The sequence below is a fragment of the Rhincodon typus genome, chromosome 31, assembly GCF_021869965.1.
Source record: "Rhincodon typus isolate 14 chromosome 31, sRhiTyp1.1, whole genome shotgun sequence".
Classification (NCBI taxonomy): Eukaryota; Metazoa; Chordata; class Chondrichthyes; order Orectolobiformes; family Rhincodontidae; genus Rhincodon; species Rhincodon typus.
In genome coordinates this window covers 31,931,819-31,944,760 of record NC_063362.1, presented here as the reverse complement: position 1 = coordinate 31,944,760, position 12,942 = coordinate 31,931,819, and the positions used below count along the sequence as shown (strand labels likewise).

The 12,942-nt window shown below is 39.4% G+C and overlaps 1 protein-coding gene across 5 annotated transcripts in view; it reads left to right on the top strand.

The window, feature by feature from the left end:
• The first annotated feature begins 472 nt into the window (after nucleotides 1-472).
• nphp4 (nephronophthisis 4) overlaps nucleotides 473-12,942 on the top strand; it is a 342,957-nt gene continuing 330,487 nt past the window's right edge. For 4 of the 5 annotated variants that reach the window (XR_007265309.1, XM_048615154.1, XM_048615157.1 and 1 more), the window contains exon 1: nucleotides 473-620. Coding sequence is in view for 3 of the 5 variants with exons in the window: in XM_048615154.1 (XP_048471111.1) it covers nucleotides 579-620 (42 nt within the window). In the remaining 2 variants the exon portion in view is untranslated. The remainder of the gene's footprint in view (nucleotides 621-12,942) is intronic. The other variant, XM_048615156.1, reaches the window with a different exon arrangement.

Below are 12,942 nucleotides of genomic sequence, written 5' to 3'. Positions count from 1 at the left end.
TGAAAGAATAAAGAAAGAGAAATGATGGCAAATTTCTTTTTCAAAGGATGTTAGTGAACTGTATTTGCATCAGTTACTCGGGCTAGCATTTTTCATTCCAGTTTATAGAAGAGAAACTGACTGAATTTACTATCCTTAGCAGCTGAGACTGAGCTAGACAGATTAATAATCAGTAAGGAAATCCTAAAGTTATGGGAAAAGGGCAGGAAAGTGGAGTTGAGGATGATCAGATCATCTGTGATCTTATTCAATGAAAAACAGGTTCAGTGGGCTGAATGGCCTACTCCTATTTCTACATCCCCTGTGATGGGATTGGAACTCATATCTCCAGATCACTGGTTCTGGCCTTTGGATTATCAGTCCAGTGACATATTGCAATGCTGTCACTGCCTGTCAATATTAATATGAACTTTTACTGTATTAATACATTCAAGCATAATTATCTTCATCCCTGTTTTCTCCTGCAGAGTTTGTTGGAGGGAGTGGCAAATGTCCAGTGCCAGCTGCGACTTACCCTCTTTGATACCACATATTCCCATTTTTTTGGCAGAACCTGGAAGAGTTCTCCACAGCCCATAATGCACACCCGTGGCCAGCCAACCAAAGTGTTCTTCAATCAGGTAAGAAAGCATTCAGTGAATGTCATTCTCTGGCTTGTTATATGGTTGATGTTGTGTCTGCTCTGATTAACAGAAGGTAAGTTGATAGTATATTTTCGATCCACTTAAGCTGCCTAGATGCAGCCAAGTTGGATCATGTATTGGACCATTTTCAGAAATAAATGTTTTTATTTCCAGGTGAGGGTATCAGTTTGAAGAATGGAATTCTTTTCAAGTAATGTGACCTCTCAGATACGGAGTAAAACTTCTGGGCTGCCAGAAGACCTTAATCCATAATGTCATGTTATGAAGAATGAGATCTAAATGCTATTCTTTAAAAGTACCCATATAATTATATCCTGAATTTTTAAACAAAGGACATTTTGCTAAGGATGGTATTTACAATGGCATCAATGGTGAACCTGCAAGGAACAGGGTGCTTTGATAGACTCATAGTCTGAAGAACTTTCAGAGAAAAAGTCCAGTTTGTGAGTGGAATATGATGGTAATATTTTTGAACTCAGTCAGAGATAACTTGAGACTTGTCTGAGAAACAACTACCCATTGCTCCATCTCTTTTTGTTTGTAACTCCTCTTAGCAAAGTGTTTGCGTTTATAACCTACCATAAGTCATCTTTATCATTTGTGGAGGATTCTTAAGAGGATTTGTTTGAATCGGCTGCACCATTTAGCAGTCAGGGTGAAATTGTACAAATGAATGGCTTGCAAATTAGATACCAAATGTACAAAGGCAAAGTATTGCTGAAAATCTGCATAAAAGCCAAGCATTGGAAATACTCAGCAAGTCAGGCAACATTTATTAATAAAGAGAAACAGACATGCTGATTCAAGTTAATAACCTTTTGTCAGAATTTATGAAAGATCATTTACCTGTTTTTCTCTCCATGAATGTTGTGTGACTCACTGATACAAAGCATACTTATGATCAGTTATTTAAGCTAGAGTCGTCATCTAGCTACTGAGTCAAAGCATGGACCTACAGTCTGAGGATAGTACTGCAGAGCAAACTGTAGCCGCCCAGATGGCTTGTGCAGGCAAAGAATCACTAACTCAAGTATCCTCACAAAAAAATTGACAGACTAATTCACATCTTGCATGTAGAGGGTTGCTAAGATTAAGCTATGAAGGGTAAGTATGCCTTGATAATTGCTCCAGGAAAGAAGTCCAAAAAAGTCTGTCCCATATCAGCTGGACAGATACATGCCAGAACTGTCTGTGGCATACAGCTTTGTAGGATGTTCAACTCATTGCTGCAGGAAGGGGATGCACCTTGTCCCAGTGCCATGGTCAGTTACAGCTGATTCAAGAATAATTGTCCATACACAGGTGACTTTGCAATCAAATAGTAATCATAGACTAACTTTATTTTACATTAATAGCAAGTATTAATTGCTAAGTTTTCCTAGTTGCAAACTTGAGCATATTTGAAAATTGCATCACTGCTATGCTGTGGTAAGAGCAGTGACCTGTGCTGGCTTGACCTTGATTGGATGGAGACTGTATACAGAAATGATGTTTAACGTTACCTGTAATCTCTCACCAGTGCTCTGTAGTTCAGTACATTTTACCTAGACTTAGGGTAGCAATAAAGCAATGGGTGATAGAATTTTGTTGTTGTCCCAAATATCTCATAGCCAACTTTTGAAAGCTAATTGCTGTTGTATTGTCACCTACACTTGTATCCTTCAGAGTAAGTATCATGAAATCAGCAACAAATGAATGTTGGATTATCCCTAAAACCCCTCTAAGGATTCTCCAGTTGTTCAGATATGAATGTAACATAGATTTGAATTGAGCCTAATAGGTAGGGAAATTTCATGTTGAATTACTTTGCTGACCTTAATTGGGTATCAGAAGAGAATCTACAAGATTTAAAACCCCTGACTTAGACTATCTACACTAAGCTAAATGATGTGTCAGTGTACAGGTGGTTACGTTGTTATATCTGTGCCCAAGGTATCCCTGGTTTCCTCTAAAATTTGGAGCAAATTCACAATCACGATCCATTGTCTATTGCTAATGTGGTTTGGTTTGGTTTGCATTGAGTACTTGCAGCAATCATTATGCCAGAAGGCTGAGTACAGAAATAGCATTAGGCACTTGCTTTCAGCCTGGACAAAAGTCAATGGTGCAATGAAGATGATGTGTGAAAGCAAACTAAGCGATAGATGAAATCGTGGCAATAGATCAGAGGTTACATTAGATATGCTGAAAAGGAGAAGACAAGTCATACTGAGAAGGTGTAAACTATAGTGCAATTACATTTGTTCTTGCCTTATGCCTTGTTTGCGGCTCTATTGTGTCTTTGTAGTGTGTTATCGCTAATACCATTACTTTATCTTTCTCCTTTTGTTATTCCATTGTGTCATTGTTGTGCCCTAGCACTGCACCCCATCATTATGCCAACTTTTATCAGGTTTTGTCACCAGAAAATCGGATGGCTAGAATGAAGAGAACCTTTTTTTTAACTGTGTGACTGAAGTAATTAAATACTAAAATAATACCTTTTCTGGAAGTGGTTAGCAAATTCTGCTACCTTGGGTTAGGATGACAGATCATTTGTCCCATGGTACAGAACTTGATACATGCACAGGAAAAACAACTACCACCTTTGGTTGATCCATGAAACATGCATGGAATAACATCAGGCTAACTCTTTGGATCAAGCTGATTGTTTATAATGCCAGGGTACTCACTATCTTCCTGTATGGCTGTGGTTGATGGCTTGCATCTATCAGGAAAAGAAACTCGGCTATTTCTGTCTTCGCTGGCTGTGTATATCGTGGCAGGGCAAAATCTCAAATGCATGAATGTGGCTGTTCTCCATTTGATGCTACTCATCAAACAGAAGTGGTTTCTTTGGCTCAAGCATGTCTACAGGATGTAAGTCAGATGCATACCTGAGGAATTTCAGTATATTGAGGTAGTTGTAGTCAGATGACCAGCTATGTTCACTCTTTTATTGTTGGTCTTCTGCACAAATCTGAATTCTGTGCATAGCAGTGACTTCTAAAACTGGATGTCAGTGCTGGGAATGGCGCGGCTTGCCAATCAGCACTCGTAGACCCTCAGTGGAAAGGCCACGCAGATCAGAGGTAACATTTGTGACCAAAGATCCAATTCAAGAATGCTTGCAAGCGTGACATAAAGACCCTGAATATCATCTATTGAACTTGATAGTCATTAACTGACAGCAGAGGAAAATAATGACACCTCATGTGGGATGGTGTGCACCGTATACTACAGTGGCTGCCAACAGACGCCAATGTCAAAAGCAATATCCCACAATGACATTTAGTAGCTTCATACATCTCAAGGATTTGCCTCTTCAGCCATTGTCATCACTTCATGAAGACATCCCATTTGGAAATGATCTAATTACTGCGAGTCCATCATCTTTAGTAGGTGAAAGGATGACAGAACGGAAACCGAGAAACTCACAGTCATGAGTGTCCTGTTGTGTAGATTCTCTCAAAATGTCATTCTCACTTGGAGGGAATCTTTTTGATAACTTTATTCAGGTAGGTATCTTGTACCTATGTACCTTTGCTTTTTTAGAACTTAATTATTTTGTGAGTTAGTCTAAAACTAGGGGCACTGCTTAAAAATAAGGGGTCTCCAGTTTATGATAGAGTTAAAGCTGAATTTCCTCACTAAGGGTATTTAGTCTTTAGAATATTCTTCCTCAAAGAGCTGTGGAAGCTTGGTCTTTGAATATATTGAAGGCTGAATTAGATTTTTGATCGACTCGGGAGTCAATATTTATGGGGCAGCTGGACAGGACAGTGGCTCCAAGCAATCACTAAGTTACCGGCCTTGAGATTAGTTGACCTTTGGGATTGATTTTAACGCCCGGTGAGTTTTTGATGGGTGGGATGTGATTGAGATAAATACATTTATAGACTTGGATTTCAAGCCTGAGGATGTTTAAATATTAGGTCTCATCTGCGTGCTCTGAATCAGTGACCATGAAGGGTATATATTGTTAGCTGTCTGATGGGTAGAAAGTGAAAATTCAGACTACGAGTTACGAAGAGCTAATCACAAGAAGATAAGGTATAACTTCCTTTAGGGTTCCAGTTATTTAGAATTGAAATGTTTCAGCAGCCATCCCGAAGGTTATGTGCAGGCTGAGTGTGATATCAAATCAAAGCCTGCCTGAAGTCAAAGAGATGACTTTATTTAATGGCAGCATGTTGTTGAGTAAAAAGATAGTATGGTACGTTTCCTGATTTGCAGAGACATTTGTGATGGGGAGAACCATGTGAGTTGTAACAATGAAAAGAAGTTGGAAAAGCTTTGGTTGTTTTCTTCGGTGCAGGGAGCATTGAGGAGGGACCTGACAGAGGTGTATAAAATTGTGAGGGGCATTGACAAGGTGGATAGAAAGCAGCTGTTCCTCTGTGTAGAAGGGTCATTAACAAGGTGCCATAAGTTTACAGTGAAGGGCAGGAGGTTTAGAGGGAATTTGAGAAAAACTATTTTCATCTAGAGTATGGTGTAGTGGGGGATTTGGAATGCACTGTGTGTGAGGGATAATTGAGGTGGGAAATCTTATAACCTTTAAAATGTACTTGGATGAACACTTGAATTGTCATAACATTCAAAGCCATGGGCCTACTGCGGGAAGGTGGGATAATGTAGTATATTTTCAGCAGTGCAGACTCATTGAGGCGAAAAGCCTCTTCCATAGTGTATGATTCCATGATTCTAAAATAGGATGTTACAAAGGCACTGTGGCAGATTAAGTGACTGAGGAAAACTGAAGTAATTAAACTTGAGAAAACTTGATGTTTTTCACTTTAGGCTCAAGAAAGACAAATCGGAATACTTTCTTGAATTGAAAACCATGAAACTGTGGAAGAGCAAAGTGATTTAAATGTCCTGGTGCACAAGCCACTAAAAACTAGTCCACAGGCACAAACAGCAATCAATAAAGATAATGGAATGTTAGCCTATATCCCGAGCAGGTTGAAATACAAAGTTGTGTTCACTTCACTTGTTCTGACCCCCACCTGCAGAATTACTTTCAAAATGGATATATTACACCTTAGGAATGATCTATTGTCTTGGCCTCAGTACAGTGCAGAATTGCCAGAATAGTATTGGGTTTAAAGAGTTAATTTATTAGCATGTGTTTCTTTTGAGTTTAAAGGTCTGGTGGATGATCTAATTGAGGCATTTATAAATGTTTAAAGGATTTGACAGAGTTCAATAGATGCAGAAAACCTACCTTTGCCTGCAGAGCACATAACAGTGGTGCACAGTATTAAAATTAGAGATCGGCCTTTTGACAGTTAAATCGGGAATCCTCTTTCATACAAAATGTGGTGGGAACATGAAATTCTGTCCCCAGGATAGCAGCAGATGCTCGGGCAATTGAAATTGTTATACTGGCATTAACAGGTATCAATTACATGTATGTACAATTTGGGGATATTGGTGTGAAGAGGGTCATTGGTTTGCCATCCTGTTCAGCTCTGATCTAATTAAATGGCAGAATAGATTTGACATGACAGCCTGAATGCTCTACTCCTGTTCCAGTGGATCCTATTTTTAGTGACACAGTACATCTTGAGCTGGTTGGGTTTTCAATATATATATGATTGACTGACAATACTTCTGCTAAGTCTCGATTGTTGTAGACAGGTACCTGGCCTTTGTAAAGAAACAGCTAGAAAGAAGATATAATTTTGAACATTGGCTATTTTTTTTACCATGTTTTAGCTCACATCAGAACCATTTTAAGAATTCTCATCAGAGTAACCATGTTATGGTGATCCAGGTGAAGTGTTAAGCAATTTGCTTTTGGAAATTCGACATGAATAATCAAGTTTTGACATGAATAATCAATGTGTACTGTGTGTGTTGTCCCAAATTACTGCACTTTAGTTTTCTTGTGAAAGATATCCTTCACTGAAATATTTTGCAGAATCTTCACTCTGTAGCTTATTTAAAGGTGACACTGTATTGAACAAAATAGGCCTGAACTTTACATTGAGAATAATGGTGACGTTCACAGTGCTCACTGTTCTTATGACTTGGAATTGAATTGGATAGCAACTTATGGCACATGACATGTACAGTTAAATGTAAAAATCCAGCAGTTGCAAGTTAGCCTGCAGTGCCATAAGCTTGGCTGCACTGGTACCATGCCAATAGAATCAACATTAAATTCAGTGTAAAATTATGAAGTTCTGATACATAGTGACTGGCTACTAACTACTGGCTACCCACAAAGCATGCTAGAAAAGGTTAAAGCTGGTGTATTCAGATAATAGTAATTTCTTAGTGGCATGTTCATTTGCAATTACTGCCAAACAATCTCTCTGGTCGCAAATATTCAATTTTATTAGTGTTGAATCTCATTTTTCCTATTTCTGAATTTGTGCTGGAGACGTAATAAGTTCTCTTCAACTTTTAATCTATCTGTCTCTCTAAATTCCATTTCTGTCCAATCTTTATTTTGCTGCCTACATGATTTGAATCTAATTGTTATTTCCTGCTCAGATGCTCGTGTCTCCATGAGAATTCTTCAGTCTGATTTGGTTGAAGAGACATGGTGTTACTGCCATGTCGAATCAGACATCCAATGATGTTTCTCTTTATTCAGCAGCTCATGAAACCTTCGTGGGCAGTTGCTAACTTCATAAATAGCAAATTTTATTCTTTTGGCACTGACTGTAAAATCTGGACCACAGACTGGAATGCCTGCTGTGTATGAATTGTCATAGGCAAGGGTTTGGATGGCACAGTGGCTCAGTAGCTGGTACTGTTGCCTCAGTGCCGGGGACCCGCATTCGATTCCACCCTCGGGCGACTGTCTGTGTGGAGTTTGCACATTGTCCCTGTGGCTGCATGGGCTTCCGCCAGGTGCTCTGGTTTCCTCCCACAGTCCAAAAATATGCAGGTTAGGTAGATTGGCCACGCTAAATTGCTCATAGTGTCCAGGGATGTAGAGGCCAGTTGGATTAACCATGGGAAATGTGAGTTTATGGAGATGGGGTGGCTCTGGATGGGATGCTCTTTGGAGGGTTGGTGCAGACTTCATGGGCTAAATGGCCTCTTTCTGCACTGTAGGGATTCTATGATGCCAGGGTTTTTAAATAAGCAATTCATTGGACATATCCATCAAGAAAGAGTCTACTATTCAGTTAATATTTTCAGCAATATAAGTTAGTACAGCTTATGCTCAGCAGTTACAACTGAACCCAATTTTATGCTGCTGATGCTGTGAATGCAAGTCTTATTCAAACTACTAATAATGTTGGCAAATTGATGTATTATTTCAACAGGCTGCTTGACATCTGTAATTCTGAACTTTAATATTCTGCAAGGGCAGTTCTATATTTTCCAGTTTTCAGAGAGTGGTACTTGATATATAACTCATGACCTCCGAGCAACATGTTGAGGGGATTTTATTGAGTGAGAATTCAGCTGGAGCTCATCTCCTTTTCTTACATCTGTTGACTGAATTCCTGACTGTAAAGTAATTGAAGGTCATGTAATTGAAGGTGCAGCAGATATTCGAGATATGAACAATGGCAATGAAAATGAACGGAAAGATGGAAGCTGGCCCCGGGCACTTGTTTTTTGAGTTACCGTGTTATGCAGTGGAACGCAACACACCTACAGACACCAACTCTTAATAATTAGTCTAAAAGATGGAGGCTGGCACTAGGAGGTATAATGCCTTTATTCATTATAAAATCCGTACAGTGTGGAAACAGGCCATTGGGCCCAATAAGTTCATATCGCCCTGCCGAAGAGCATCCCACCCTGACTCATTCACCTACCCCTGCATTTCCCCATGTCTAACCCAAACATTCCTGGACACTAGGGGCAACTTAGCATGGCCAATCCACCTACTCTGCACATCTTTGGATTGTGGATGAAACAGGAGGAAACCCATGCCGACACGGGGAGAATGTGCAAACTCCACACAGACAGTCGCCCGAGGGTGGAATCAAACCCGGGTCCCTGGCGCTGTGAGGCAGCAGTGCTCATCACTGAGCCATCATGCCACCCCAAAATTATTGGCGTTAGCTTATCTCATTGGAGGCAAATGTGCCTGTTTTCCCATCCCAGTGACTTTATTTTTCAAAATTGATCCTTCCCTTGTAACATAACATACCACTTGTGATGGGATGAAGAAACCTTTTGTTGGCAACACAGTCTTGTCATGTAAGTGTTCTGATAAAATGTGTTGACATTTTGAAGATTTTCTGTAGAGGGCAGTATTGCACCAGTGAAGAGAAATGCACTGTTCATTGTTGTAAATTTTGTGTTACTTTGGTCCTTGGTGATTGGGTGAGCAGATAACTTACTTATTTCTTTGTCATTCTTGCTTCACATTGTAGCTGTTTTCTGGCGATGCCACAACAGGTCTTCTCTAGGATTTTGAGATACATATGTCACTTTATTAAGGGCCTTTTTCACTCATCCTAATCTGACTGACTGGCACCTAAACACACAAATCAAGATTCTTTCAGAGTGGGTGCCAGTACGTATTTTATGATGATTTGTGCTGTCTTGTAGCAGCAGGACGTGTTAGATATCTAAGTGATGTGAAGTGTTCATGATTAGAGGGCATATTACAGAATACTTTCCAAAATCCAGGATGAAAAATGATTAGAAATACTGAGCTTTACTTAATCTTTGCTGCAGGCTTATGCAAGGTGCATTTAAAAATTGATCATCCTTAAAAACACTTTCTGACCTCTCGGCATTGCTCAACAACTTTGTTTTTGGTGAATTAAAAATAGATGCATAATATGCCAAGAAAGAGCATCCAACATTTTGCATTATTAATTTCTTAACTTTATTTTAGTGCCATTTTGTAATTTGATAAACTTGAGGAAGTTAATTTGATTACTTCAATTTTTGGTGGGTCTACCACTGTAAGTTCCTTTCTGTGTGATGTTTCCTTTCAATGTTTTGGTTATTTCTCACTTTCCTTCCCTGAGTTGTTTTCATCCATTCACATCACTAAGGGGATTTTTGGGCAGCAGAATTTTCTCAGACCTCAACCACTAACTTTATTAATGACCAGATAGCATGAACCTGCAGAATGAAAGGGCCACAGTGATGTGTTTGAGCGTGAATTTAATTAGTTTACACTGCATTATTTGCTGAAGCCAGCCCTGATGTTTCAGGTGTACCATTGTGCTACTTGTGTAGGAAACTTCTCCCTCGCTGCAATTTTCTGAAAAAGCCCACAGGGTACTGTGCTTATGTCTTTGTCTCCACTGCATCTGTTCAGATAGTGTAACCTTCCATACTAGTGCTTCTGATATGTTTTCCTGTTTCTTCAAACTGACCATTTCCCCACTGTGATTGACATGGTCCTTGAGTGACATCATCCTACATTCCACGCTACTTCTCTCAAAACTTTCCTTCCCTCCTTGACCAGTTATAGTATTTGCCTTGTCCCCAAATTCCATCTGATTTTATCAAATATAACATCCTCTCTAGTTACTTCCAGTAGGGTACCACCACCAAACACACCTTACCCCTCCCCTTCCTTTCCGGTGTTCCTGTGGGATTTCTCTGTCTGTGATATCCTGGTCCAATCCTCAGTTTAACATCCCTCCCCTTCTACAGCACCTTTTCATTGCGAGCACAGAAGATGTGGCCTCAGTCCCTTCACCTCCCCTCTCTTTACAGTAGAAGGGTCCAAACTCTGCTCCCTGGTGAAGCAGTGATTTACGTGTACAGCTTCCAATTCAGTATACTTTATTTGCGCTCACAAAATGGTCTGCACTGCAATGGCAAGACCAAATACAGATTGGATGCCTGCTTCTGAACAATTTCTAGCCATCTGCCATTTTAAGTCTCCCTTTTACTATCTGCCATTGGTCTTCTGCACCCTCCCAATGAGCCTCATTTGAACTTTTGATTTGGTACTTCACAGCTATCTGGACTCATCCATTAATTCAAAAAATTAAGACTGTATTTTCTGCTTCTTTTTCCAAGTTGTGTTTTAAACTTGTTTTTCTCTTGTTTTGTCTCTCAGATGGCAACTGATCATCATTCTACTATTTTCAAACCCCTTGAGGCACATCTTTTGTTACTTGGCTTGTGCCAATGCAACACCTTTGGTTTTGCAACACCACCCCTTTTGTCTTCCCACCTATCACAGACCATTTCTTTTGTTCTTTATTTCCTCTTTCACGAGTTTAAAACTGATGCATTTCTAATTGTTCGATGTTCTGATAAAAAAAATCATGGACCTGAAACTTGAACTCAATTTCTGTCTTCACAGATGTTGCCTGATCTGCTCAGTATTTCTAGCATTTTCTGTTTGTATTCCAGCATCTGCAGCATTCTCTTTTTTTTTTTTGTTTTCCGTTATCCTTGTATCTGAGGGTAGAAGAGAAGAAGGCCAACAAGATGATCCTTTCTCCTTTTCTCATCTAGCGATTCAACTGATACAGTTATAATATTCAGAATGTTGCATGTTTCAAATTCTCTAGTTCTGCCAAAGTATGTTTGACATTGTTTTCTTGTGGATGACACTTTTAAAGTTCACTTATCAGTGATGAATTATTGGAGAAGGTAAATTGGAACAGGAATAGGCCATTCATCCCATCAAGTCTTCTGCTCTATTCAGTATAGGATTGTGACTGATCATTGACCTCAGTGCCACTTTCTCTCACTACCCCTAAACTCCTGAATGTCAATAGTCTCTAGAAATTGATATATAACTCTAAAACTAACCCCATTATAAACTCTCTTCCGACATATACAAGGAGAAAAACATGGGTGTGATGGGTAGAGAGAAAGACTGGAAAAGCAGTTTGGTGGTCCCTATTCACAGGGTTTACTGAGATGGTTATTTTGGACATTTGTCAGAACATGCTGCACCTTGATACTCTCGGTGGCTTGCACATAATACAGGGCAGTTGGTTCATACCTTTAAAGTCACTTTCTTACTGGCCAAGAACCACAGCTTATAGCAACTGTTGAGGGAAAAATAAACTGGATTTCTTGAGGCTTCATGTGATTTTTACTGAAGTGAAAAGAGAAAGATCCCTTTTGGAGATCTGATCTCTCAAACCACCAAGCTGTACAGCTACCTGGGAATCAAACATGTAATTATTGATAGGTAGGAGGCCTTTGTTATTGATAAATGTTTATGATTCCACAGACTCGTCACCTACTAGTTCTCAACCAAGTTTACACTTTTACACATAGCTCTGCCCCCAATTTATCTGTAACCAGATTTCCATGACTGCTTGAACAAATACCTGTGTAAGCAGCCTTCCTGCTCCTATGATGCTGCTTGGCCTGCTGTGTTCATCCAGCTCTACACCTTGTTATCTCAGATTCTCCAGCATCTGCAGTCCCTACTATCTCTGATACACTTACCATAAGTGTCAGGTTACTTGTTTTTAAAAAATATGACTACCTTACTTGGGTATTAAGCCAGTGCTTTTCCCACTTCAGTACACAGTCAAAAATGAAGAAAAATAAAAAGTGTGCTATTCCAAGTCAGTTTCTCTCTTACTATATCTCCTAAATACCGAATATCCTTGGATATTCAGTTCCCAAGCTAAAAAATAGATTTTGAATAAAATGGGTAAATATGGACGCAGGATTCAGAAACGTGTTTCGGCTAAGGTGCAACAAAGCACCTGGCAACAGCGAACCAAAAAAATTGAAAGAACTGCCGATGCTGGAAATCGGAAACGAAAACAGAAGTTGTTGGAAAAACTCAGCAGGTTTGTAAGCATCTGTGGAGAGAAAGCAGAGTTAACGTTTAGAGTCCAGTGACTCATCTTCAGTTCTGTTCACAGCTTCCTGTCTTGATCCCATTTGTCAAATACAGGTGTTTATAATGCTATGGACCAGATCAGACCCCCTCAAAATATTTTAAGAAGGTAGCCTAGGCCCTAACTTTTCTAAGTTTAGAGGCCAATGTGAAGTGTTGTGTTCCAGATGCAATGCGACTGGTCAAACTACTCGACATTAAGCAAAACACAATTTATTTAAACACTATAGTGAAAATACAAACAAAAGAAAGCGGAATTTAGAATAACTTAACTTTATTGCAAAACTTAACTGAATAATAGATGTGAAACTATTACTAATTAACTGTTTCAATATAGTAACATCCCATAAGTAAACCCCTTGGCAAAAAGGAAATTCAGACATAGATTCTCACATGCACTTCTCCAATCCGGGAGGGAAAAACATCAAGAAAATTCAGTGTGTAGCAGCCAGGAGGAATTCACTGAAGCTTCCAACTCTGTTGAAACCCCAATAGCTTCTGATGCAACTTAAAAACTAAAACCCAGAAATCCTTATCTGTGAGACCTGG